This window comes from Colossoma macropomum, unplaced genomic scaffold, assembly GCF_904425465.1.
Source record: "Colossoma macropomum unplaced genomic scaffold, Colossoma_macropomum, whole genome shotgun sequence".
NCBI lineage: Eukaryota > Metazoa > Chordata > Actinopteri > Characiformes > Serrasalmidae > Colossoma > Colossoma macropomum.
Window position 1 is genome coordinate 46780341 of NW_023494791.1, and position 24495 is coordinate 46804835.

Consider the following 24495-nt stretch of genomic DNA (forward strand, 5'->3'; position numbering starts at 1 on the left):
TAAAGAAACGTTCTGGGCGAGTGATTAGAAACTATTTTAACGTTTTGTTTTTAGCCGTTTAGCTCCATTTACTCACATTCATTCAAGACTTGCTCGTGGGCGCCCTTTGGCATTTTGCAGTCCCATTTATTATATAACGGGGGAAATAGGAAGTGGCCAGACTCCTCATAAACCAGCTCTGGTTTGACACAGTATGTAAAATTAACCACTCCATTCTGTCCATATATGGAAACCAAAGTAGCCGTTCTGAAAACAGCATTTTGAATTCATTCCTCTCTTTATCCCTTAGAATTAAACAGTCAGTTTTTGTTACTGTTCCTTTAAGACTGCTGTATGTACATGAGCTCTGTTCTGGCTGCCCTGTATTGTGCATTGTTCAAAAAGCAGGGCTGAAACACTCCTTATAACTTCAGAGTGAGTGGGCGGGGCTACACAGTTATAGGCTGAACAAGTGTGTGCAAATGTGCTGGTTTTTGTGACATCACAAAAACTGAATTCAGAATACAGTTTTCACAGCCTGTTTTACATATATGGACTGTGTGGACTGAACGGTTTGTCTGAAAATGAAACGCAAAAAGGTCAGTATAATTCCGGTTTTTAAGCAAACGTACACCGATATGATTCCGACATCACTGTGCATCCCTAAAACAAATAAAAAAGAAGATAAAAGTAAGATGTGGGCCCTTTAAACTGTTTTTGAGAGTGTTATAACCTCTCCTGAAGAACCTTTAACTGAGCAACAAACAGAGCTCTGTATGTAACGCACTTTTGGCCAGGTTGTTACTGTTGGTAGTTTTTCTGTGGCCTACAAATCTTTCCTCAAAGCCAAACGTATTGTGGGATCAAGGACAGCATCGTCTGCCATGAAACACACACACATACACATTTTATGCTGGTGTCATTGTCTTGTCTGTATGGAACCGCAGACACTACAACAGTGTTGAGTTTCAGCGCTATATCTGTCCGGCCCAGTCTGCTCAACTCCAGTTACAACAGCAAGGTCACTCGCATACAGTGGGTCATAAAAAATGATATTTCAGGTTCTCAGAGCCTTCAGTGTTATCTGAGAGCTGCCGAAATGTTTGGGTGCGTGCGTCACAGGAGAGAGGAAATTGGCTGATTGAATAAACGGGACGCATAGAAGCTTAAAGGAATCTTAAGATACCCTTCAGGTTAAATTTCTGAATGAACCCTGGGGGAAGATGTGTGAGTATGTGGAAGGAATGGGTCATTGATAAATCAAATTTACAAATTCTCCCACTTTTTCCAGACGTAGTCGATCAGAGAAGACCTGTCTGGTGTCTAAATTTTGCTTCTTCAGTCTAACACTGGAGCTACACAGCTAATGATGCTAAAAAACACAAGAAGTCAATAGTCACCCAAATCTTTTTGGTTAATACATCCTCAAAACTCTTCTCAACCCGCATCCCGGTCGTCATTAAGGTAGCACAGGCTTGTGGTTTAGGACACAGTATGAATTACTGTGAGCTATAAAAATGAACAAAACTTCTGAATACTTACCTTCTATTATGCTCGGGATTTCTTTTTGTAAATAACTGTCAAATCTTGATTTTTTAAACTAAAGAACATCTAAGAAAGTCTAATGTCCATATGCCTGTATGATATAGGTGTATGCGAATGGCAGTCGGCTTCAGCACACCTGTTGTCTAAAGTGGCTGAAGTGGCCACTTTGTTGGAAACACGCAGCTTGAAATTTCACTCGCTGGCCACTTTATTAGAAACGCTCACCTTATGCTTCAACTCACTGGCCAGGTTATTAGAAACACCTTCCCCATGCTTCCACTCACTGGCCACTTTATTAGAAACACCTACCTCATAGCACCACTATGTGGGTGTACAGTTACAGACTGTAGTCCATCTGTTACCTAGACTTAGATGCAGTTTGAGTGGGTTGAGAAAAGTTTCAGGGATATATTTACAGAAAAGATTTGGGTGACTACTGACTTCTAGTGTGTTAGCCTTGTAGCTCCAGAGATAAACTAAATTTGGACACCAACTATGTCTTGGCTGATCGGTTGCACCTGGGGTAACTGCAAAACTTTGTAAATGTGATTTTTTCCTAATCCTGAATATTACAGTCAACTAAAACAAAGTCTCATAACGAGAAAACTCATCTGGGGACAACTTGTTAAAATGTTGTGTTAAATTGAGTTGAAATCCAGGGTACACCCCTCCAAGTCCCACCAACAAACTCCTCTAGTCTCGTCCAATCAACAATTCCATTAAAACAACATAAAACAAGGCAGCTAGCCAACATGCTATCATTTGCTAACATAACTGTTTTTTGTATGAGTTAATGTTTATTTCTGCTGTATGTAACGTGTCCTCTACACACACGACTCACATCAATAAGCTTAATTTAAATTTTTGGAGGCCTTTTCAGCCACGACACTTACGTTTCATCCATGTGCTAACCACAGGCATGTTCTCCATCGGACAACGTTAACGAGCGCACCATCACCCCCTACTGTGAGCTCTGTCTTCATGAGGTTCCCGCCCACATTTAGCCCAAAATTTCTCATAGTTGTCCCCAGACATTTTTGTTATGAGATCATTTCTGGCCCCACAAGAGTAGCATAGAGAAAGTGTGAGATTGCTGAGATTATATTAGCGATAAATATGTATATGTATGTGTTACTCTTGGCGGTCACTTGCTCAGCATGTCCTCTTTTGGCTAGACAGTGGGTCAGCAGGCTCTGTCAACTCCATCAGAACGAATGTGAAAGAGGAATATAAGCTGACCGTCTATGAGGCCAGCCTGAAAATGATCTGCGTGTGCGGAGGAGCGTGGGCTGATTTAAAAAAAACAGGAAAAATGAGCAGCAGAATCACACTGCCCATCAGAAGTTTGGGGACGCCAAGCTTTTCAAAGTGTCTTTAAGACAAATGTTTTCTTTGTGATGTTAAATAGAAAACTGTGTAGATCTTGCCATTTAAAACTGCAACTGAAGAAGAAGGAGCAGCTGATATGTTTCACTCTCAAGATAAAACTCAGTTTACTGCCTTATTGTGATGTCAGCACAAAAAAAGGCCAAAAAAAGTTTCAATATGTGCTTTTTTTGAAACCTATATTTCTCCCCAAATTTAGTCGTAACTAATTCCACCTGCTAGCTAGCTCTCCCTCTATCACACAATGCTACTAAGCTGGGAGGGTGAAGTCTAGGACGAGCTTCCTCCGAGACATACAAAACTCCACTGCATCTTTTTAAACTGCCATTAACGCAACATCATTGGACAGCTCGACAGACTTGGAGGAGAACACTAACAGTGAATTCTATTACGTCAGCAAACAGATGCCTGTGTTGGCTAGCACTGCACTGAGTGATGGGAGGAAAGGGAGAACCATTCACCCAGAGAGAGCGAGGACAATTTAGCTCTCTTGGACTCGCGGCTATCCATTCTTTTGGAGTCTTGGCCAGGGATCAAACTTGATGTCCCGACAATAGCTGAGTGTTGTAGCTAAATATACCCAAAGGATTAGCATAGAGCAAAAATCAAATGTTGCACAGCAAGGCAAAGCGTCCCTAAACGTCTGACGGACAGACTGAATAAATAAGTAGAAAAAACGGGGAGGTTACACCAATTTTCTCATGATGTTGGAAGGAGAAAGTTAAAGAAAAAAAAGATAAAGCGGAGGTAAAAAGTGAGGGTAGATTTCGGTCAGCGACAGCAAGACAGACTGAGCCAAACATGGAAATCAGAGGAGAATATATCGAGCTGCAAAGAGAGAGAAGCAGGGGGAAGGAAAGCCATCTGGAACGAAAACACCAGAGCCATTTTCAGTTTTCAGGAAATCAAGCACTTGGATGAATCTGAGACGGAGACTTTTCAACACAAGGGACAAAAAGTCTGGCTGACCGGCTGAGGAAAACAGCCGTAAGGGAACCACCCTGTCGCTTTCTGACACGCCGACAACTTTTATGATTTCCCCAGCAAGTTCTCACACCTTTCTGTGTACCCTTTTTTGACACTTGTGTTTTTCTTTTCTAATGAATTGGGAAAAATGCTTCAGGTTTTTTGGCAAGACACACTCAGTCTCACACACATCAGGCTTCGAGTTACACTCCCCCAGCTCTCTCCTAAGGAGCTAGCTGGAGACTGATATGTTGTGTGTTTAAATTTTAACATTGCTGGTTTGTTCCTCTACTGCGTGTCTGTGTCATGTTGTTTTGACTCTTCAAGCCCCAAAGTAGCTCCCTCTCGGTAACGAGCTTTTAGCATGTACGCTTTTCATAGCTGGCTCAGGTTTCGTTTAGACAAGAAGTCAAATCTGATCCGAGAAGGTATCTGATATTTTCCTTGAAGTCTAAACAGTGATCGCGGTCTGACTGCATCTTTTCTGTTCCTGTTTGAACCACAGTTGCATACAGATACAGTAACGGAACCATGTCTAATCCACAAATATGATATGCTAAAGTAGAAAAACAGATTCCTGATCAAAGTTAAATACGTTGTAATTTTTCTTCTATTCTTACGTACAAAAGAATCTGATTGGGATAGGTGGTGGTAGGATGCCACTTAGGGCTCCCAAATGTTTAGAAATGCCCCTAGTGCTTAAGAACCTATAAGAAAAGGCAAGGTTTATAATGCCATCACGTAACCAAATGATACACTGATTGAAAGACTGATTTAACTGAATGAGTATCAAATTTCAGAGAGAGGCCTATGCTATCATTCTTAGTTTGGCTAACACAACAAATGTCATGTATTTTATTCACTTTGTACACCTTCATGTCGTTGTACAAAGTGTAATTGCATGCGTATACTGTGTACCAGTGATTGACAAGTGCATTCATCATTCAGATCTCTGGGTTCAGGTTGGAGGAAGAACCAGGCGTTCCTTCTAGCCAATAGCGACCATTTGACAGTCCTGGTTAAGGTCAAGCAGTGTCTCTACCCTGTCGTCCTTGAGTAGGTGAGAGGGAGTGAATTTTCCATTGCACATCCGTCCATTCGGACACCACCAACATTGCTGGGGTGCCAGCAAACAGTCCGTAAATACTGCTCTCCATTAGTACCACAATCTTCATTTTTTGTCTTGTCCATTGTTTTCCTGCGGAAAGTCCCCAGTTCCCCCTTCGCTCGTCCCAGTTTCATCCTTATTCCTCGTGCTCCTTTTTTGATTGTTTCAGACTGTCTGAAAGAAATAGTTTTCCCTTTTTCCTGTATTTTCTGTGGCCAGAAAAGACAAAAGGGCACAAATAAGGATTTCTGTGCATCTTGCTGGTGGTGCCAAAGAAAAGACAAGAACATGGAGAACAAATGGAAAACAGGCAAAGTGATAAAGATGGAGAGACCTGACCACAGTGACCTTTCTTGTTTTCATTACTTTCTTGGCACTCTGTGGATCTTCGGTTCGCTTCTGCCTGAGAACGCTGGTGGAGGTGCCAACAGTTTAGCCCTCCAACTCTCTCTCACTTCATACGGACCTAACTAGATTTGTCTGAACACTGACACACACAAAAAACAAACCTGTCCCTGTTTATCATTAATGGGCACATCTGAGTGGCAGGCCACAGGGCTTTTTTTTTGATTGGGCAACGTGTTTAAGGCCCACCCTCGGGGGCCTGTTCAGGAGCCAGTCCTGTCCATCATTTGTGGGCACATTTGATTGGCAAGTCCAGTGGACCTCTTCATGATTGCTGTTTGGCTTGAGACCCACATTTTTTGGCTCTCTTGGAGCTATTTATGTACATTACAGTCCTCAGCACTGCAGCGCTTCACCAGTCCTGTAGGGGGAGACTCCTCAGCACAGATGTAAAGATTCAATTCTAGGTGAAAGTGACTTGGACAACCAGTGAAAAGACTGACAAAGAGATAGAAAAAGAGGAAACTTCAAGGACTCTTGGAAGGATTCATGGGGTCATTCCAGTTGTTTGTCCATCCAAGACTTGAGTGGAGAAGGTTACAGGGTGAAGGGACGGGTATTTGTGTGTTGATGGTGGAGCTGTAGAAGGACTGGTAGTATTTGCTGCAGTGCTGTGCTGCTTGTCCCTTTGGTGAGATGTAAGCATCTGTCAGAGAGAGATGGAGGAAAGAAAAGATATTGAGATAACGGGTTAATCCCCTAAGAGATTAAAGTGCTCAAGGTCTTTTCTTAAAATCAGCATGAATTCAGTCTCATCTGTTTCAATTCAAGGCTGAGAAAAATTGAAAGCTGCAAACACTATTTTTACTTTTAAATTGAAAATGCACTAGCACAGTCTGGCAAAGTCTGACAAAACACAACACTGGCTTAATTTTTCATCTATTTCCCAAGCTTCTACTATTCTTGTACAATTCTGACCATAGGACCATGCTTGAACAGGTATTGTTTGTGTGGTGGACCATTGTCAGCACAGCAGTGGCACTGACATGGTAGTGTTTGTGTGGCACTGGTACAAGTCAGCACAGCAATGCTTAATATCATTGTTGCTGCTAGATTGAGAGTGGTCCACTACTCAGAAATAGCCAGCCAAGAGCAGTTCTGTGGTCAGAAACTGACCATTAGTGAAGGGGTAGGAGGTGTCTAACACAAATTGTGCATCAACACAAACTCTAACTGCACACTAGCAAGATGGACCTACAAGGTAGGGATTAATAGAGTGGAATTACAAATGCTTAGACAACCCTAACAGGAATTAAAGATCAGTCTGACTTGGAGTTTAAATTTAAACTAGGGCAGTGAGTGACTGACCTGCAAACTCTCTCACTCTTCACTTGTTCTGATTGCGAATGCGCAGGCACCTCCTCTTTAGCGGGGGCTCTAGCTCTGCTGCCCCTGCTGCTGCCAATGGTGCAGTCAGGCCACATGGCAGAATGCCCGTTGTCTTCTCTGTTGGTTTGGGCACAGGCTGAATGACACAGCCCGGCTTGGGCATAAGTGGCAAAGCGTAGGCGTGATCTGCTCCAGACGCTGCATCCTCTGCCTCTTGGGACTTCTCGTCTCCAGTGCCCGCAGGAGCACTGGCCTGCTCTGATAATGCTCTCTTACCTGCTGTGTCCCTCTCAATTGCTGTGCAGCTATTTTCCTTCAGGTCCTCTCCCTCAGAAGGCTCGTCACGAAGTGTGGTTGTCCTGCGGCACGGTTCCACAGAGGGGCGCTGTTCCAGAGGTGAGGTCCGGACTGAGGGCTCTAGTGGCTGCATGCTGCAGCCCCCATTGACAATCACGTTACAAGGCGTGGCGGTTCCTGGCTCTGTTTTTGTTGTGGAGATGCTGGCTGTGGGGGCAGAAAGAGTGCATGTAATTGGTTGAGATAGTGGGGGCGTGGCACTGCAGAAGGAAGGGTCAGCACACGGCAGCTCAACATTGTCCAGTGGGCTTTTAGCCTCGCTGTCTCTGTCTCTTTGCAAGTCCTCTATTGGCCCTATGCTGCCAGAGTCCCTCCCATTTGCTTCACAATCACCCAATCGTGAGACAGCTTGCCCTGTTAGCGGAGTCAAATCAGGCTCTGGCTTTACTTGCACACATGGCACTGCCCTCTGGATGACCAGCTGTTGCCTTGAGCGACGATTTGTTGTTAAATCGATTATTCCATTTGCTGGTGTGTCTGTAGGAGATCCTGAATTTGACAAACTGGAGCTTCCACTTCCAGGGCTTTCCATTTTAACAGAGAGATCCACCATGCTCCTCCTCCCCCGTTCTGTCTGGCCAGACACTCCTGGTGAAAGCATGTCCGAGTTTGAGGGACCCTGCTTATGAACTCCACCCTCTCCTCCTCTGGACGAATCAGGGGAGAAAGGCAAGTCCTGTGAGTTGCTGCGCTCACCAGGAACCTCCGGAAGCATCCCATCATTCCCTGGACGGTCACCTGATGCCTTTGGACTGACTGGGATGGGAACAGGGATGGGTATTGGCACCGGTAACGGCACAATTACAGGGTACGGCACTAAAAGCATGGGAGGTGGCACCAGAGGTGCAAGTGATGGCATGCCAAAGTTCATCATGGGTGGCACTGGAATGGGCCCAGCCGGCATAATGTTAACTGGAGGAAAAGGTAGCCCAGGCATATGGGCAGCCGGGTGAGGGGGCATCATACCAGGTGGGTTGCCTGGCAGGGTAGGGGTGGAGGAAGGGTGGACGTGAGGTGAGAGAAGGGGTCGATGCATTGGGCTTGATGGGGGACCCAGGGTCCGAGGAGGAGGAGGCGGTGGGCCAATGCCAGGAATCATGGGATTTGAGAGTGGGCTGTTGGGGCCAGGTGGCCGAAGGAATGGAGGACGTATTTGCTGCATCATTTGGTGCTCCATAAAGAAAGGAAGTGGGACTGGACCACGGGGTGTCATCACCATGGGAGGGCTGCCGGGTGGCACCCCAAGTGGTGGGTGGAGTCCGGGCGCAGGGGGTGGTGGAGGGGGATGTGGTAACGTCGGACTTTCGTGTGGCCTTGGCGTGGGGATTTTCGCAGACGATGAAGAGGACGAAGATGAACACATGGTTCCAGGCTCAGAGGGAGATCCTGATGCTGACCCCGAGTGTCCAGCTCCAGAGGTGGCGCCCCCTGGTGAAGGGGCCTTGCGCGCACGGAGTTCACTCAGAGGAGCACTCCATGACTCGGGGGTGAGGAGCTGCACTCCTGGGCTTCCCTCCGACTTCCCTTCCCCAGCTGGATGAACAGGGTTACACAGACCAGCTGGCAGGGCTGCCTGGGTCTCTTTATAGAAAATGTCCATTTTATACTGGTTCAGACACTTTGCACTGCAAAACTGCAGGCGTCTCTCACCCGACCCAAAGTCCAGGTACTCCTTAGTGTGGCGGATGTGCTTACACCAGTCACACACCTGAAATGCACAAAAATAGACACAACATAGGACAATTAAAACCAGATTAGCAGAGCAAAAACAATATCCATTTAAAAAGTGCTATCAAATTACATAAAGCTATTTTTGAGTCTGTCTCAAGACTTAACTTGTCTATGTGTGTACATATATATTTGAATGAAAGGTTTATTTATCATTAGAGATGCTCAGTGATATCGGAATCATATCAGTATCAGCAGATATTTTCTTAAAAGAAGATGTTTAAATTTCACCAATATTTGATAACATATTCTTGTATCTACTTTGTAAAGCATATATGCATTTTATTCATTTTACTGCAATAAACATTTCTCTGCAATGCTATTCCACGTAGTCCCAGTTTCATAAATGCATCAACAATGGCAGATACGTATATGAAAATATTAGATATCAGCACCGAATTCTCATATCATTGCATCCCTATTTATTTTAATCACAGGGTGATTCATCACGCTGGTTCTTAAGTAAAATAAAATAAACACTTTGTATACATGTATTGCAGTGGTTCCCAACCCTTGTCCTAGAGTACCCACAAGTGTCTTCCACACTCCCAACACACATGATTTAGCTAATCAGCTAATTAACAAGCCCTTCCTGAGTTAAAGAGGGCGTGTTACAGCATGAAAATGCAGAACTGTGCAAGGCAGGGGTACTCCAGGATCAGGGTTGGGAACCTGTGATGTAAAGAAACATGTCACTTATGCCATAAATTATTAACTTCCAGCTTAAGCAAGTGCTCGTCTGTCTCATCCAAACACCAAACGTCCATTTTCATCATCCGCTGAAGAGGACAACTCCAGCACATCATTTTCTTTTCTCTTCCCTCGCTCACTCTCTTACTCACTTACTTGTCACAGAGTCAGTCGCCCCTGGCAGAGCCGCAGGGTCAAACCCAGACTGTCCCAACTAAAAGGTTTTCCCTTCAAGGAACAATTATGTGTGCGTGTGTCTGGATACCGCACGAAAACAAATAGGCAGTCTAGTTGTCTATTCAAGGTGACGCTAACAGGGAACGACAGCTACAAGTCTGATCGGAAGGAGTGCGCGTGCATATATGGAGCACATGAGGAAAGTGTGGGACGAGTGGATGTAAGAAAGTAGGTTCTAAAAAAGTGTCTAAGGTAACATATACCTCTCTAACTTTCTGACTTTCTACATCTGTCTTGTCATTCTGTCATGTCTCTCCCCGTCTGCCTGTCACAAGTGTCCTCGCGAGCTCGCGCTGACGAGTGCAGAGCGCCGGATTAGCCTCAGGCCCGACGAGCTGATTTCCGAACAGGAGTCTCGCAGGAAGTAATGAGGGGATTAATCAGCTGTCACTTCCGTCAATGACAGACATTCATCATGCACACACACACCCTCTCCTGCAGATAACCATACACACTCACTCTCTTACAAATAACCACACTCAAACAATGAACTGCAGAGTTCATTAAGGCTGCCACCAGTGGCAGCGGTATGATTAGGTCCAGTGGGCCGAGGCCCACTCACTTTTGTCAGTGGCCCACCTAAAATGACTGCTCAAATGTACAATACTTCTGTTGCTGCCATTTCCTTTTTTGTAGTGCAACAAAACAACAGACCCTACATCGCACCTTACACTTCCTGTAGAAGACCAACTGTTATTCGGTCGCAAATGTGAGCAAAGTCTTTATCAAAGCCGTGACATTATTTCACAATAATACACGACCCCCAGTGTTCTATTGCCTTTATACAAGACATACACACACATTTTCTAAACCGCTTATCCTTTTGGGTTGTGAGGGGGGCTGGAGCCTATCCCAGCGATCACTGGGCGGAAGGCAGGATACACCCTGGACAGGTCGCCAGTCCACAGGCCAGATGCTTTAATTGTGGCAATTCCTTCAGCCAAAAAAAGTAGTCCCCTTTTGCGTTACTAATAAACCCATAAAACTGGCAATATCAGGTTGAGCTCAGCTTTTTCAGTATTTTCCAGATGACCCTGAACGTGGTATTGTTTCAATCAGTCTGTAAAGCGTTTCACAGCCCATCTTGTTTGTTGGATTGTATTCTGTTTGGTTTTTTGCTGATTCCAGTTTGTTCAGTTGCTCTGTTGCAGCTGCCGAACAAAAAGCTTGCTTAGGATCAATGGAATTCGCTGTAGGCCTGGAGTCACTCTCTTCTTCAGAATCTGACCAAATGGGCAGCAGGTCAAATATTATCTTACAGAAGTTACCTAATGTATCCTTTTTTGCTTCTGTTTTTGTATGAGCCAAAGTATAAAACTTAGTACCAGTTAACTGCAGAGTAAAGCAAGATGTTACTAAACAACCTATGCTCAGTGGAATGATAGTTACTATGAAAAAATATTGTAATAACAGTACGAGTAGAAACACGTCAACCAGATAGTATCGTCTGGAATAAATGTTGTTGTATTTAAAAAAATTAGGAGCCCTTTAGGAGCAATATCAAATATATATAAATATAAAAAGTGTTTATTAAAAGAAATAATATAACCATATCGCCCTCTAGACTTCCTGTAGTGTATTACAGTCTGTCAGAGTGACTGTGTGGATCATATGAACATTATAGAGGCTTTTTAAATGAAACAGTAGAAGCCATATCGCCCCTCTAGACTTCCTGTAGTGTATTACAGTCTGTCAGAATGACTGTGTGGATCATATGAATGATATATAGAGCACTTTTATTTTTAAGTAAACAAGTGTAAACCTTTTTCCATAATCTATTATGTTACTGACCACTGCAAACCTGCATTGATTGAGCACTGGTCAGTCTCACCTAGTTCACACGTTGTGACTCAGCGCTGTGGTCATGCAGGCCAAAGCATGTGTGCGTATGGTGAATTATACATGGGCGCTAATTTCCCCCAGTTTAAACCCAGCACAGATGGAGAGCACTTAACCAGCCTGAGCTCCGAGCGGGAAATTTCACTGCACATTACACTAATGCACTTCCGCTCTCACCATCCATCTCTCTCTCTCTCTCTCTCTCTCTCTCCTGTTCTCTCTCTCTCACTCACTCACTCTTTCTCCTTATTATCTCTCCTTGTGCTTTTGCTTCGTTCATGTATTATTCTATCCTTCACTCATCTCTAACAGTTCCAATGTGTTCCTTTCTATCTCGCTCTCCCACACCTTTCTCTCAGTCTCTTTCTCTCTCTCGCTCTCTCTCTCTCTCTCTCTCCCTCTCTCTTTCTCATTTCATACTTTTGCTCAATATCATTCCATCATACCCTCTCATGTCACCTCTCTGCCATTTTCTTGTCTTTCCATCCCCTTTTCTCTCCATCTTTCTCTCTTTCATCTTTAGTCTGTTGGTCTCTCTTCACGCTTTCACCCTTTTTGCTCTCCCTTCCATTTCTTTTCCCTTCTTTCCCCCTCTCCATCTCTTTCTCTCTTTCTTTCCCTTTTATTTTCTCTCTATACTTCCCTCTTCCTCCTTTCTTCTCCTGTATTCCTGCTCGTTTACCTTCTCTCTCTTTTCCCTTTGCTCTCTCCCTTCTATTTCTTTTCCCTTCTTTCTCTCTCCCTGTCTTTTTCTCTCTATCTTCCCCTTTTCTTTGCTCTCTCTACTTCCCTCTCCCTCCTCTTTCTTTTTCTCTATTCCCACTACATAACCTCTCTCTCCCTCTTCCCCTTCTCTCTCTCCCTTCTATTTCTTTTCCCTTCTTTCTCTCTCCATGTCTTTTAACTCTCTTTCTCTTTTCTTTTGTCTCTCTGTTTCTCTCTTCCTCCTCTTTCTTTTTCTTTATTCCCACTACATTGCCTTCTCTCTCTCTTTCTCTCTCTCCCCAACCCTCTCTCTTGCACTCCTCTTTTTCTATATTATCTCTCTTCGTCCTTTCTTTTCTATCATACTCTATTCCCCTCTACCAACAACTCTTTCCCTCTCTCTCACGCTCTCTCTTCTTTCTCTCTTACCCCTCCCTTTCGCTCATTCTTTCTCTCATTTCTGTCTTTTTTCCTGACCTTTTCTCTTCCCCTTCTTTTCTATCATCTTCTCTATTACCTGCTCTTTTCCCCTCTCGCAAGCTCTCTCTCTCTCTTGTCTTTCCCCTCCTCTTTTCCTTTCTTTCTCTCTTGCTTCTCTACATCTCCTTCTCTCTCCCTCTCCCTCCCCCTCAATCTTTCTCTCTTCTATTTTTCCCTTCCTCTTTTTCCTTTTCTCTCTCTTGCCTCTCTACGTCTCCCTCTCTCCCTCTCTCCTTCTTACTCTCTCTTTTCTTTCTCTCTTCCCCCTCCTTCCTCTCATTCTTTCTCTCGTTTCTATCGCTCGTTTTTTCCTGACCTTTTCTCTTCCCCTTCTTTTCTATCACCTTCTCTTTCTCCCTCTCTCAAGCTCTCTCTTCTGTCTTCCCCTCCTCTTCTTCTCTCTTGCTTCTCTTCATCTCCCTCTCTCTCTCTCTCTCTCCCTCTCCCTCCCTTTTCCCCTCCTCTTTTCCATTCTTTCTCTCTCTTGCTCCTCTACCTCTCCCTCTCTACCTCTCTCTCTCTCCCTCACTCTCTCTCGGTCTAGACGTAATTACTGTCATTTATTTCTGCCGCGGCCGATCGCCGTGACAACGGTGCGACTGTCCGCGGACGCTTCCTCTCCTTTTCTCCGTAATTACCTCGCTAACTTGCGGCCGTGGGCCGAACATTAGCGCCTCTGCTTTACATCTCAACTCCTCTCTCTCTCTCTCTCCTGGCGCCTTCACCCCTGACCCCCCACTCCGAGTCTGTTGGCCACACATACACACACACACACACACACACACAACAGACACAGTGTGATGCAATACAGGATGACAATGTTCAAACAAAACATGAAAAAACAGAATGCAGTTCATTTGATAAAGAGTGTGTGATTCTTAAAGTGATAGTTTAGTGAAAAATCTAATTTACACAGTTTTCCCAAAATGTAGTCGATCAGCCAAGACATGTTTGGGGCTAATGTAGCTAACAAGCAGTGAAAGCTTATAGTGCATTCAGTAGCATCATGCTAACTGCATGCTTAAATCCTTAGACGCTTACCTGAAAGCGTGTGGAGCTCTTCAGTATCTTTAACAGACTTGATTATGTTGTTTCTGACACTGAGTGACTCACTGTTATCTATAAATGTGGACCTACGCATGTACAAAAATAAAGATGGCTGCTACTGTTTTTAGCTATTCTGTGTACTTTTGTGCATTTTATCAAAGCGTGTGGTTTACGTTACACCAAATGACACATATAGGCTTCCATTAGCTGTTCTACAGAAACGTCCAGTTTTGTGTCCCTAGTGTTTAGAGATATATTACATTTAAAAAACATGTTAGTGTTACAATTTATTTATATTTTAAAATAAAGCAAAAAGTTATTTTAACAGTTACACCTTCTTGAGCCTCAAATTAGCAATATTGGTTTTTAAATCAATTATATAGAATTCCAAGCACCACAGAAGAGCTCGTCCCCACAGTCATGTGTAAAGGCTGAGGCCATATTTTGAAGAAAAAAACAAATTTTTTCTGCAACTTTAATTACAATAATCTATACATGACTATAGAATATATAAATGACACAAAGAAAACAAATGCCAAATAAATTATTTATTGTTAAATATATAATGAAAGTTATTGTCCCCAGGAGTCGTGTCACTGGTGTTACCGCGTAACAAAAAATCTCTTATTTTGAAATAAAAGTCACACTGATGACATCACTCGACTTCCTTTTACCTGTTTTCTGAGGATCTATGAAGAAAAGCACATGGTGAGTCCACTGTGTCTTTCAGTTATCAGAGATTTTCTCATTTAGCTCATGATTTCATATGAAGCTTTTAGCTGAAGTCACTGGTGTGACCGAATTTATTCTGAGGTAATTGAGAAAAAATTGAATACAAATGGATTAAATTACATATTTTAGTGGATATTCCATGATTGACAACATGTGGTTTGATGCTCTGTAGCAGACATTTGGTAAAATGCATTTTTCATTAAAATGTCTCTGGTGTTACCTTTATTATGTGGACTCCTATGGACAGACAGAAAAGTGGACGTTTCTGTAGAATGACCCTGTTAGCTGTTAGCCTCACAGCTCCAGTGCAAAACTAAAGAAAACTTCAGACACCACACGTCTTGACTGACTACATTTAAAGAAAACAGAGAGAACTGGGAAACTGATTTTTCACCAAACTATAATCACATGTGACAGACAGCTATGAGCAAATGAGTGCAGCCCTGTGTCTCAAATCTAGTACTAGCCACTTTTCTCACAAGTAGTGAGTTCACCCTGAAAGAAGAAACAAGGTGTAGCAACCATATGTAGTAGAACGGGTGGAGCAAACAGAGGAAGTCAGAGGTTGGAAGTTTAAATGTGACTTAGATGCCTTTGTCCTTCACTCTACTGTGTTATTTCACTTTTAAGCTATTTGCAATACAGAGCTAAGGAATTCAAAATGTTCTAATGGTAAGTGGGCAGCTAACTTTAGCTAACTGCTAACCACAGTTTGATCCAGTAACATTCAAAGATCATACAGCAATTTGTTATCTTTGTTATGTGCAGTATGTTACACAAATCCAGGCACCAGATAATCATCTACACGGTCTCTTCTCTTGGTATCAGTCATCAGTCTCGCTAAATTTAACCTCTACTGTTAAACACGCACTGACTCATACTTACGCAAATCAAATCACTGTGCCTCTGTGTTTTATTTCATTGTACAGGAAGCAGTTAAAGATTAGTTAAGGCTTGGTCTCAAGGAGAACTCAAATTATTTGGGGTCTCGGTATCACTTTCATCTGGACTAGAGTGTTGATTTGCTGTCAGCTCCCTTTAGACTTGGCCTTGTCTCGATCTTGACTAGTCAAAGTCTTGGACTTGACAAAGGTGGTCTTCAATACAGCCATTGCGTATAGAATAGGAGACTATATATAGTAATGCAATGTAAATGTTCCTTCAAAGATACAACAGTGGTTTTAAGGTCTGATTGTGAACCTTTTTCCAGGTGAAAAGTTCGTATTTGTACCTTTTCATAACCGAATGTTTTGAAACAGAACAATAAAATAAAAAGCCTGGAGACGAGACGGGGTGTGTGGAGTAGAAAATACAAGTTGGGACGCTGTGCAAAATGTAAACAAAAACAAAATGCACTGATGTGCAAATCATTTAAACCCTATATTTATTTGAAAATAGTACAAAGACAACATATCAAATGCTAAAACTGAGAATTTTTATTGTTTTTGAAAAATATTTGCCCATTTTGATTTTGATGGCAGCAACACGTTCCAAAAAAGTTGGGACGGGGTCATGTTTACCACTGTGTTTCATCACCTCCTCTTTTATCATCACTCTGTAAGCATTTGGGAACTGAGGAGACCAATTTTTGTAGTTTTGAAAGTGAAATGTTTTCCCATTGTTACTTGATATAGGATTTCAGCTGCTCAGTTCGGGGTCTCCTTTGTCGTATTTCTTGTTTCATAAAGTGCCATATGTTTTCAGTGGTGACAGGTCTGGACTGCAGGCAGGCCAGTTTAACACCTGGACTCTTTTAATAGGTAGCAATGCTGCTGTAATATGTGTAGAATGTGGTTTGACACTGTCTTGCTCAAATAATCAAGGCCTTCCCTAAAAAGATGTCATCTGGATGGCAGCATATGTTGCCAAAACCTGTAAATATCATTCAGCATTAATGTTGCCTTCACAGATGTCCAGTCACCCATGCCATGTGCATTAATGCATCCCTATACCATCATGAATACTGGCTTTTGAACTGTGTGCTGATAACAAGCCTGATGGTCTTTAGCCTGGAGGACACAGTGTCCATGATTTCCAAAAAGAATTTCAAATTTTCATTCGTCGGACCACAGGACACTTTTCCACTTTGCCTCAGTCCATTTTAAATGAGCTCCGGCCCAGAGAAGGTGGCAGTGTTTCTGGATCTTGTTTATATATTTTTTCTTCTTTGCATGGTAGAGTTTTAACTTGCATTTGTTGATGCAGTGACAAACTGTTTTCACAGACAGTGGTTTTCAGAAGTGTTTCTGAGCCCATGCAGTGATTTCCACTACAGAGTCATGTCTGTTTTTAATGCAGTGCTGCCTGAGGGCCCAAAGATCACGGCCAGCAAATACTGGTTTTTGGCCTTGACCCTTACATACAGAGATTTCTCCAGATTCTCTGAATCTTTTAATGATATTATGTACCGTAGATGATGAAAAGCAAAAGTTCTTTGCTATTTTACGTTGAGAAACATTATTCTTGAATTGTTGCACTATTCGATCGTGCAGTCTTTCACAGAGTGGTGAACCCCTCCTCATCTTTACTTCTGAAAGACTCTCTGAGATGCTCTTTATCTATCCAGTGATGTTACTGACATGTTGCCAATCAACCACCAGGTGTTTTTTAAGCATTACACAAATTTACTAGTCTTCTGTTGCCCCGTCCCAACTTTTTTGGAATGTGTTGCTGGCATCAAATTCAAAATGGGCATATTTTTTTCAAAAAACAAAAAAAATTCTCAATTTCAACATTTGATATGTTGTCTCAATTCAATTAAATATAGGGTTTAAATGATTTGCACATCATTGCATTTTGTTTTCATTTACATTTTGCACAGCGTCCCAACTTTTTTGGAAATGGGGTTGTACAATTTCAGTGGATTATGGTACAATTATGTTGTAATTATGTATATATATTATATAAGGTACTGAGACTGAGGGTGTGTGTACTGTATAGTGTAAGAACGTAGTACATAGTGTATAGTGTGAGTATAGTACACAGTTTATAGTGTAAGAATATAGTGCATAAATAAGTATATAGTGCAAAAGCATATAAAAATAAAATATCATAATGTAATAATATAGTACATAGGATATAAGTACATAGTACACAGTGTGTTGTATAAGAATGTAGTATAAGAATATCGTACATAGTGTAAATTTATAGCGTAAGAATACATTACACAGTGTATACACTCTTAAAAAAAGATGCTTCAAGGGTTCTTTAGTAAAGAAAATGGTTCTATATAGAACCATGAACACTAAAAGAACCCTTTGCATGATTAAAGGGTTCTTTGTACCATGAGAGGATTCATCAGATTGATGGAGAGCGTGCTGTACATGGTTCTATGTAGAACCTTTTTGAAAATGGTTCTATATAGCACACAAATAGGTTCTTCTACTGTTATGGTGTCAAGCTTGTAACAATAGAAGAACCCTCATTGGGTGCTATATAGAACGATTTTCTACATAGAACCTTTTTGAAAATGGTTCTATATAGCACTCAGTAGGTTCCCTCTATTGTTACGGTGTCAAGCTTGTAACAATAGAGGAACCCTTTAGAGTGCTATATAGAACCATTTTCTACATAGAACCTTTTTGAAAATGGTTCTATATAGCACTCAATAGGGTTCATTTATTGTTACGGTGTCAAGCTTGTAACAACAGAAGAACCCTTTTGGGTGCTATATAGAACCTTTTTCAAAAAGGTTCTATTGTACACTCAGGCACATTTTCCATCAATCCGAAGAACCCTTTCATGATTGAAGAGCACTTTTGTCATGAAAAGTGTTCATGGTTCTATATAGAACCATTTTCTTTACTAAAGAACCCTTGAGGCACCATCGTTTTTCAAGAGTGTCGTGTAGATATATAATACATAGTGTATACTGCAAGCATGTAGTATCTAAAGTATAGTATAAGAATACATTACATAATGTATACACTCCTAAAAAAGATGGTGCTTCAAGTAAAGAAAATGGTTCTATACAGAACCATGAACACTAAAAGAACCCTTTGCATGATTAAAGCATATAGTATCTAATGTTTAGTGTAAGAATACAGTACATAATGTTTAGTGCAAGAGTACATATGCACTAGATAGTGAAGTACATAGTATATAGTGTAAAAATATAGTGTAAGAATACTGTACATAGTGTATAGTGCAAGAATATAGCACAAAGTGTATAATGTAAGACTGCTTAGGCACTAAATAGTGAAGTAGTGTAGAAATATTGTGTGTAGTGCAAGAATATAGTGTATAGTGTAATAACATAGTGTATAGTGTAATAACATAATGTATAGTGTAATAACATAGTGTATAGTGCCAGAATTGAGACACAGGCTATTTGATTATAGATCTGGGTCACTGATCTGGTCAGGGGTGTTAAAATGTCTTACAAGCGCATCGCTGTTTGTCTTGAGGACAAGTCTGGGCGTGTCTTTGGACAAGCTGTGCTGCGTGGAGGCCTCCTCCTCTCTGGCCTACAGGAGAGACATAACCACCCTTTTACGCATGGACATACAACCCAAAACAAAACACACACACACGCACGCACACACACACACACACACACACACACACACACACACACACAGCAGAGAACTGAGGGAGAAATAAAGAGAGTGAAAGTGGATGCATGGATGAAAGGATGAATGGAGCGAGAGTTAAAGGAGTGGGGACAGACAGACATGCACTCACCTGGAGAGAAAGACAGGCCTGTGTGTGTGTGTGTGTGTTTGGTGATGTTAATACATGTGAGGGAACGAACCATATTAGTTCTGACATGCGCTCGCTTTGTATTTGTCTTTCACTCGGATGGAGTGTGTGTGTGTGTGTGTGTGAGAGAGAGAGAGCATTTTCCACTCCAAGGCTGAGCACCTGCACCTTGATTCATTATGCTACAAATAATACCACAAAACTGAAATGCAAAACAAGGCAAGAGTGCAACAACATACAGTATCATTGAAAAGTTTGGAATCACTGTTCAAAACCTCAATGTATACAATGAATCTGGTTGTAGATAAACATGTAAAATGATCCCAGTGCACTAAACCTGTACACTGTCTCAGTTTTCAGATAATTAGTAGGACACTAGGAAACTGAATATAAACCTGTAGAAATGTTAGATGTGGCCAGTATAAAGAACAGAGCTGAAGAAGATTGTAAAATGAGAGAGAACGCTCTAGAACTCTGACAAATAGGTTCTAATAAAACTAACACCCACAGTTCATCATATTTCAAGTGGAGATCCAGTCTCCAAGGCAGATAACTGGACAAAACATGTATGCAAATAAACAATAAAAGTAATTTATTTATTATTCTATTCCTAAAATATTAAATCTAAAATACCTTTTTTGGCAAATAGTTTATAAAATTGAAATCCACAAGTTATTATTGTGTATAAAATAACAAAAAAGTGTTGGCTAAAATATTTAAATGCTGGTCTGGATTATAAAAACAAGCTAATTAAAACTCTTTCTTTCAAAAATACAGTAGATAAACTGGTGCTGATGTAAATGGACAGGCTGTAGAATGTAAAGTATAGAAATGTCATTTTCTAAAAGTCACACTGACACAATTTAATGGAGATTAAATGTGTGTGTGTGGACGGCTGTGTGTGTGTGTGTGTGTGTGTAAGTGTTAGGGCTGAATTATATTGGGAAAAATATCACTTTTAAAGATACTGAAAACACTTTAGCGCACCACTGATGTGATGGTCTGCATTACTGTTGACCAGAACTTATTTGAATTATGTGACCACCTCAATTCATCCAAACACACAGTGTTTATCTGCGACTGGTCAGAATGCTTACAGCACACAGGAAAACATGTCACGGTTAGAAGCTCATTTGCAATTTGCATATTGTACTACTTCATATATATACAATCCCATTTCCAAAAAAGTTGGGACGCTGAGCAAAAAGTTAATAAAAACAAAATGCAATGATGTGCAAAATTACTTAAACTCTATATTTGATTGAAAATAGTACAAAGACAACGTATCAATGTTGAAACTGAGAAATTTTATTGTTTATTGAAAAATATTTTCCCATTTTGAATTTGATGTCAGCAAGACGTTCCAAAAAAGTATAAAAGAGCATCTCAGAGAGGCTTTCAGAAGTAAAGATGAGGAGGGGTTCCCAACTCTGTGATGTCTGCATGATAAAATAATTCAAAAATAACGTTTCTCAACATAAAATAGCAAAGAACTTTTGCTTTTCATCATCAGAACATAATATCATTGAAAGATTCTGAGAATCTGGAGAAATCTCTGTATGTAAGGGACAAGGCCAAAAACCAGTATTTGCTGGACGTGATCTTTGGGCCCTCAGGCGGCGCTGCATTAAAAACAGACATGATTTTGTAGAGGAATTTCTCAGTTTCAACATTTGATATGCTGTCTTTATAGTATTTTCCTTTAAAAATATGGTTTACATGATTTGCACATGATTGCATTTTATTTTTTAATTTTTTTCTGTGCATTCTGCACAGCGTCCCAACTGTTTTTGGAAATGGCATTGTATATATATATATATATATATATATATATATATATAATATATATATATATATATATGTATGTATGTATGTGTGTGTGTATATATATATTGTATACATATGTTGTAATGTAAGTATAAACAAATATACACACACATAGTTTATCCTTGGTTTGAATACAAAGTCCTGAAAATGTCTAAAAACAACCACACACACACAGCAGACAGAGCGGAGATTAGAATTATATCTGCCAACTTAAAGCCTATTATTTTGTCAAAGTGCGCTCACTCATTATTCTGTCAATTTGTTTGAGTATTCAACTACACCCCTTTAGTGTTCAGCCCATATTCGACACTCTCATGCCAGTCCTTTATTTTCTACTGCTGCAGCTATGACCCTCTGGACCTTCGCCAGCTCATTTACATATAGTACTAATGAGGCTGTGGACACACACTCACACGCAGGAAGTCTCTGCAGTCCAAATGAGTTGCTGGCCTGATACATGCGGCAGGTTCACAACAGCAGCCAGAACGCTGCCAAATTCATGAAACACACACACGGAGCAAACTGACCTACTTTACACTAATAACCTGAGTGTGTAGCTGCGCTGTGCCAGAACACACCATGCCAGGCTGCACCTCTTTAACACCGCTCTGATTAAGTGTATGTGTGTTCGGGCTGTCACTGTTAGGGATGGGCACTGCAGTCAAATTCAGTATTACAACTGTTAAGGCCTTATTCAAAAATTATTTGTGTACTAGTCGTTACTGTACGCACAGAAAGAGGAACCCTGCTGAAAAGACCAGCACGGACCAACATGAATTCCATGCTGGTTTAGCTGGTCACCCAGTGTGGTCATGATGGTTGACCAACAAACCAAAACACAATATATCATCATTAACTGTTACAGACAAACTGCTCACACCATTCTGTACCTGGAGGTTAACTGGATTATGTTTTGGTTAAGATCAGGATTAGGATTAGGGCCAGGGCGAGGGTTAGGATTAGGTTTTGGGTTGAGGTTAAGTTTAGGGTTAAGATTAGGGCCAGGGTGAGATTTCGGATTAGATTTTGGGTTGAGGTTAAGGACTAGGGTTAGGATTAGGATTAGGTTTTGGGTTGAGGGGGCTGTTAGGGTTAGGATTAGGGCCAGGGTGAGGGCTAGGGTTAGGTTTTGGGGTGAGGTTAAGATTAGGGTTAGTATTAGGGCCAGGGTTAGGATTAGGTTCTGGGTTGAGGTTAAGGACTAGGGTTAGGATTAGGATTAGGTTTTGGGTTGAGGTTACGGTTAGGGTTAGGATTAGGGTTCTGGGTTGAGGTTAAGGTTAGGGTTAGTATTAGGTTTTGGGTTGAGGTTAAGGACTAGGGCTAGGATTAGGATTAGGTTTTGGGTTGAGGTTAAGGACTAGGGCTAGGATTAGGATTAGGTTTTGGGGTGAGGTTAGGGTTAGGATTAGGGCCAGGGTGAGGGTTAGGATTAGGTTTTGGGTTGAGGTTAAGGTTAGGGTTAGTATTAGGTTTTGGGTCGAGGTTAAGGGCTAGGATTAGGATTAGGTTTTGGGTTGAGGTTAAGGACTAGGTCTAGGATTAGGGTTAGGTTTTGGGTTGAGGTTACGGTTAGGGTTAGGATTAGGGCCAGGGTGAGGGTTAGGATTAGGTTTTGGGTTGAGGCTACTGTTAGGGTTAAGATTAGGGCCAGGGTTAGGATTAGGTTCTGGGTTGAGGTTAAGGACTAGGTTTGGGATAAGGATTAGGTTTTGGGTTAAGGTTAAAGTTAGGGTTAGGATTAGGGTCAGGATGAGGGTTAGGTTTTGGGTAAGGTTGGGTTTTGTGTAATGGAAGTAACATATTAACAAAACATGTTAATACTTACATCTACTTAATGTAAACAATGTATCAACAGAACATCTACAAGATATTTCCTTCAGTGTATTCAGATGCTGCTCTACTTCTACTTCTCTGATATGTAGTTGCTGTGTTACTGATAATCTGTTAGGAGTTTATTAATCATCTACAAAGGACCACAAAATAAAGCGTTACTGTTTTTTTTAGATTTTCTTGTCAGGATCTGGACACACGCCACAATAAGAGTGGCTGCAAAAGTTGTTGTTTTTTGAAAAATCGCTGTGTACATTTTCCCACTGATTGTTACTGGATGTTCTGAGTTACGAGCTCATTTAGCAGTCTAAATACAAATAATGCCACATTCTACAAGCAATCTAACACTGTGCACTTCAATGAGGCCACATTAAATTAAGTCTACTATCAAGAATAACTGTGCCTATTACTCAAACTGTGAACTAATCATGAAGCTGATTCATCAACAAGGCAAATTCTAATCAATTATTTTTTTTAAATCAGGTAATCGATTATGATCAAGTAATTGTGGCAGCCCTAGTGTGTGTGTGTGTGCATCAGCGGCTCGGTTTGGCTCACTCCTGCTCACTACAGTGTGATCCATATGGCTGTGTTTGGTGGTGAGACCCTGGGGGGAAGAGTGGGGGGTGGGGGGTTGGGCTGCTGTTTGAGCTGCATCTCAGCCTCCATCTGCACTCCAGCACAGCACAGGTGGGTCAACATGTGTGTGTGTGTGTGTGTGTGTGTCACCTTGTCAGGGAAGATGTGTATCTCCAAGGACACGGACAGACGGACACGCACACATACACACACAAACATAAACAACGCCCACACACACTGCACACACACACACACACACACGCCAACTTGAATGGCACACGTCCACAAGACGGCCCCTCCTTCTGTCTGCTCATTAGTCTCTCTCTCTTTCTCTCTCTCGCTTTCTTTCTCTCTGTCACTGTCTCTCTTTCTCTCTCTTCTGTTCTGTGTAACTCTCTCTCTCTGCCTCTCTCTCCCTCCTTGTGTGTCTCCTTTTTTCTGTCTCCCTCTCTCAAGTTTTATTTTTAAAAAATTGTATTTATTTTTTATCATGAATTGTGATTAATAACTGTTAATAACTGAGAAAAGTGCTTAAAAAACAACTTTATCAATAATTCTTTCTCTCCCTTTCTCTTTCTCCCTCTCTCATCTGTCCCTCTCATTGTGTGGGGCAGTTTTCTCCTCACTAAAGTCATGGTCAGTTCCACCCACCCACTGCAGTCTTAGTAAATCAGATATTATTATGAATAACTAATGCTGGCAGTCGATCCCAAAAAGAATCGATTTTCGGATGCCAGACACAGTCTTACACAGGCTTTAACTTACATGCTTTTTATCATGTACTGATTTAATGAAACTCTTTAATGGAAATCACATAAACAATACTGAGTAACTCCACATCTTTAAGTAATAAAACTTTCTGCTTCAGGTTTTGAAAGTTGCTGTAAATACGTGCACTGGTTAGATCCTGCTGGTGTGGGTTCACGACTGTTTCTTCTCTAAATGATGAACACTACAGGAAACTCTGCACTATAGGATCTTCAGACTGCTATACACGAGTTCTGAAGTCATATGTACGACAT

At 41.5% G+C, this 24495-nt stretch overlaps 1 protein-coding gene across 3 annotated transcripts in view; it reads right to left on the reverse strand.

The window, feature by feature from the left end:
• Positions 1-3346: 3346 nt before the first annotated feature.
• The window catches only part of sobpa (sine oculis binding protein homolog (Drosophila) a), a 95405-nt gene continuing 74256 nt past the window's right edge, over positions 3347-24495 (reverse strand). For 2 of the 3 annotated variants that reach the window (XM_036575203.1, XM_036575202.1), the window contains 3 exons: positions 18916-18999; positions 6698-8783; positions 3347-6035 (listed from right to left, as the gene is read on the reverse strand). In XM_036575203.1, coding sequence (XP_036431096.1) covers positions 6717-8783; positions 18916-18999 — 2151 coding nt within the window. In that variant the 3' untranslated portion in view covers positions 3347-6035; positions 6698-6716. Of the gene's footprint in view, positions 6036-6697; positions 8784-13392; positions 13501-18915; positions 19000-24495 lie in introns of all 3 variants that reach the window. The other variant, XM_036575201.1, reaches the window with a different exon arrangement.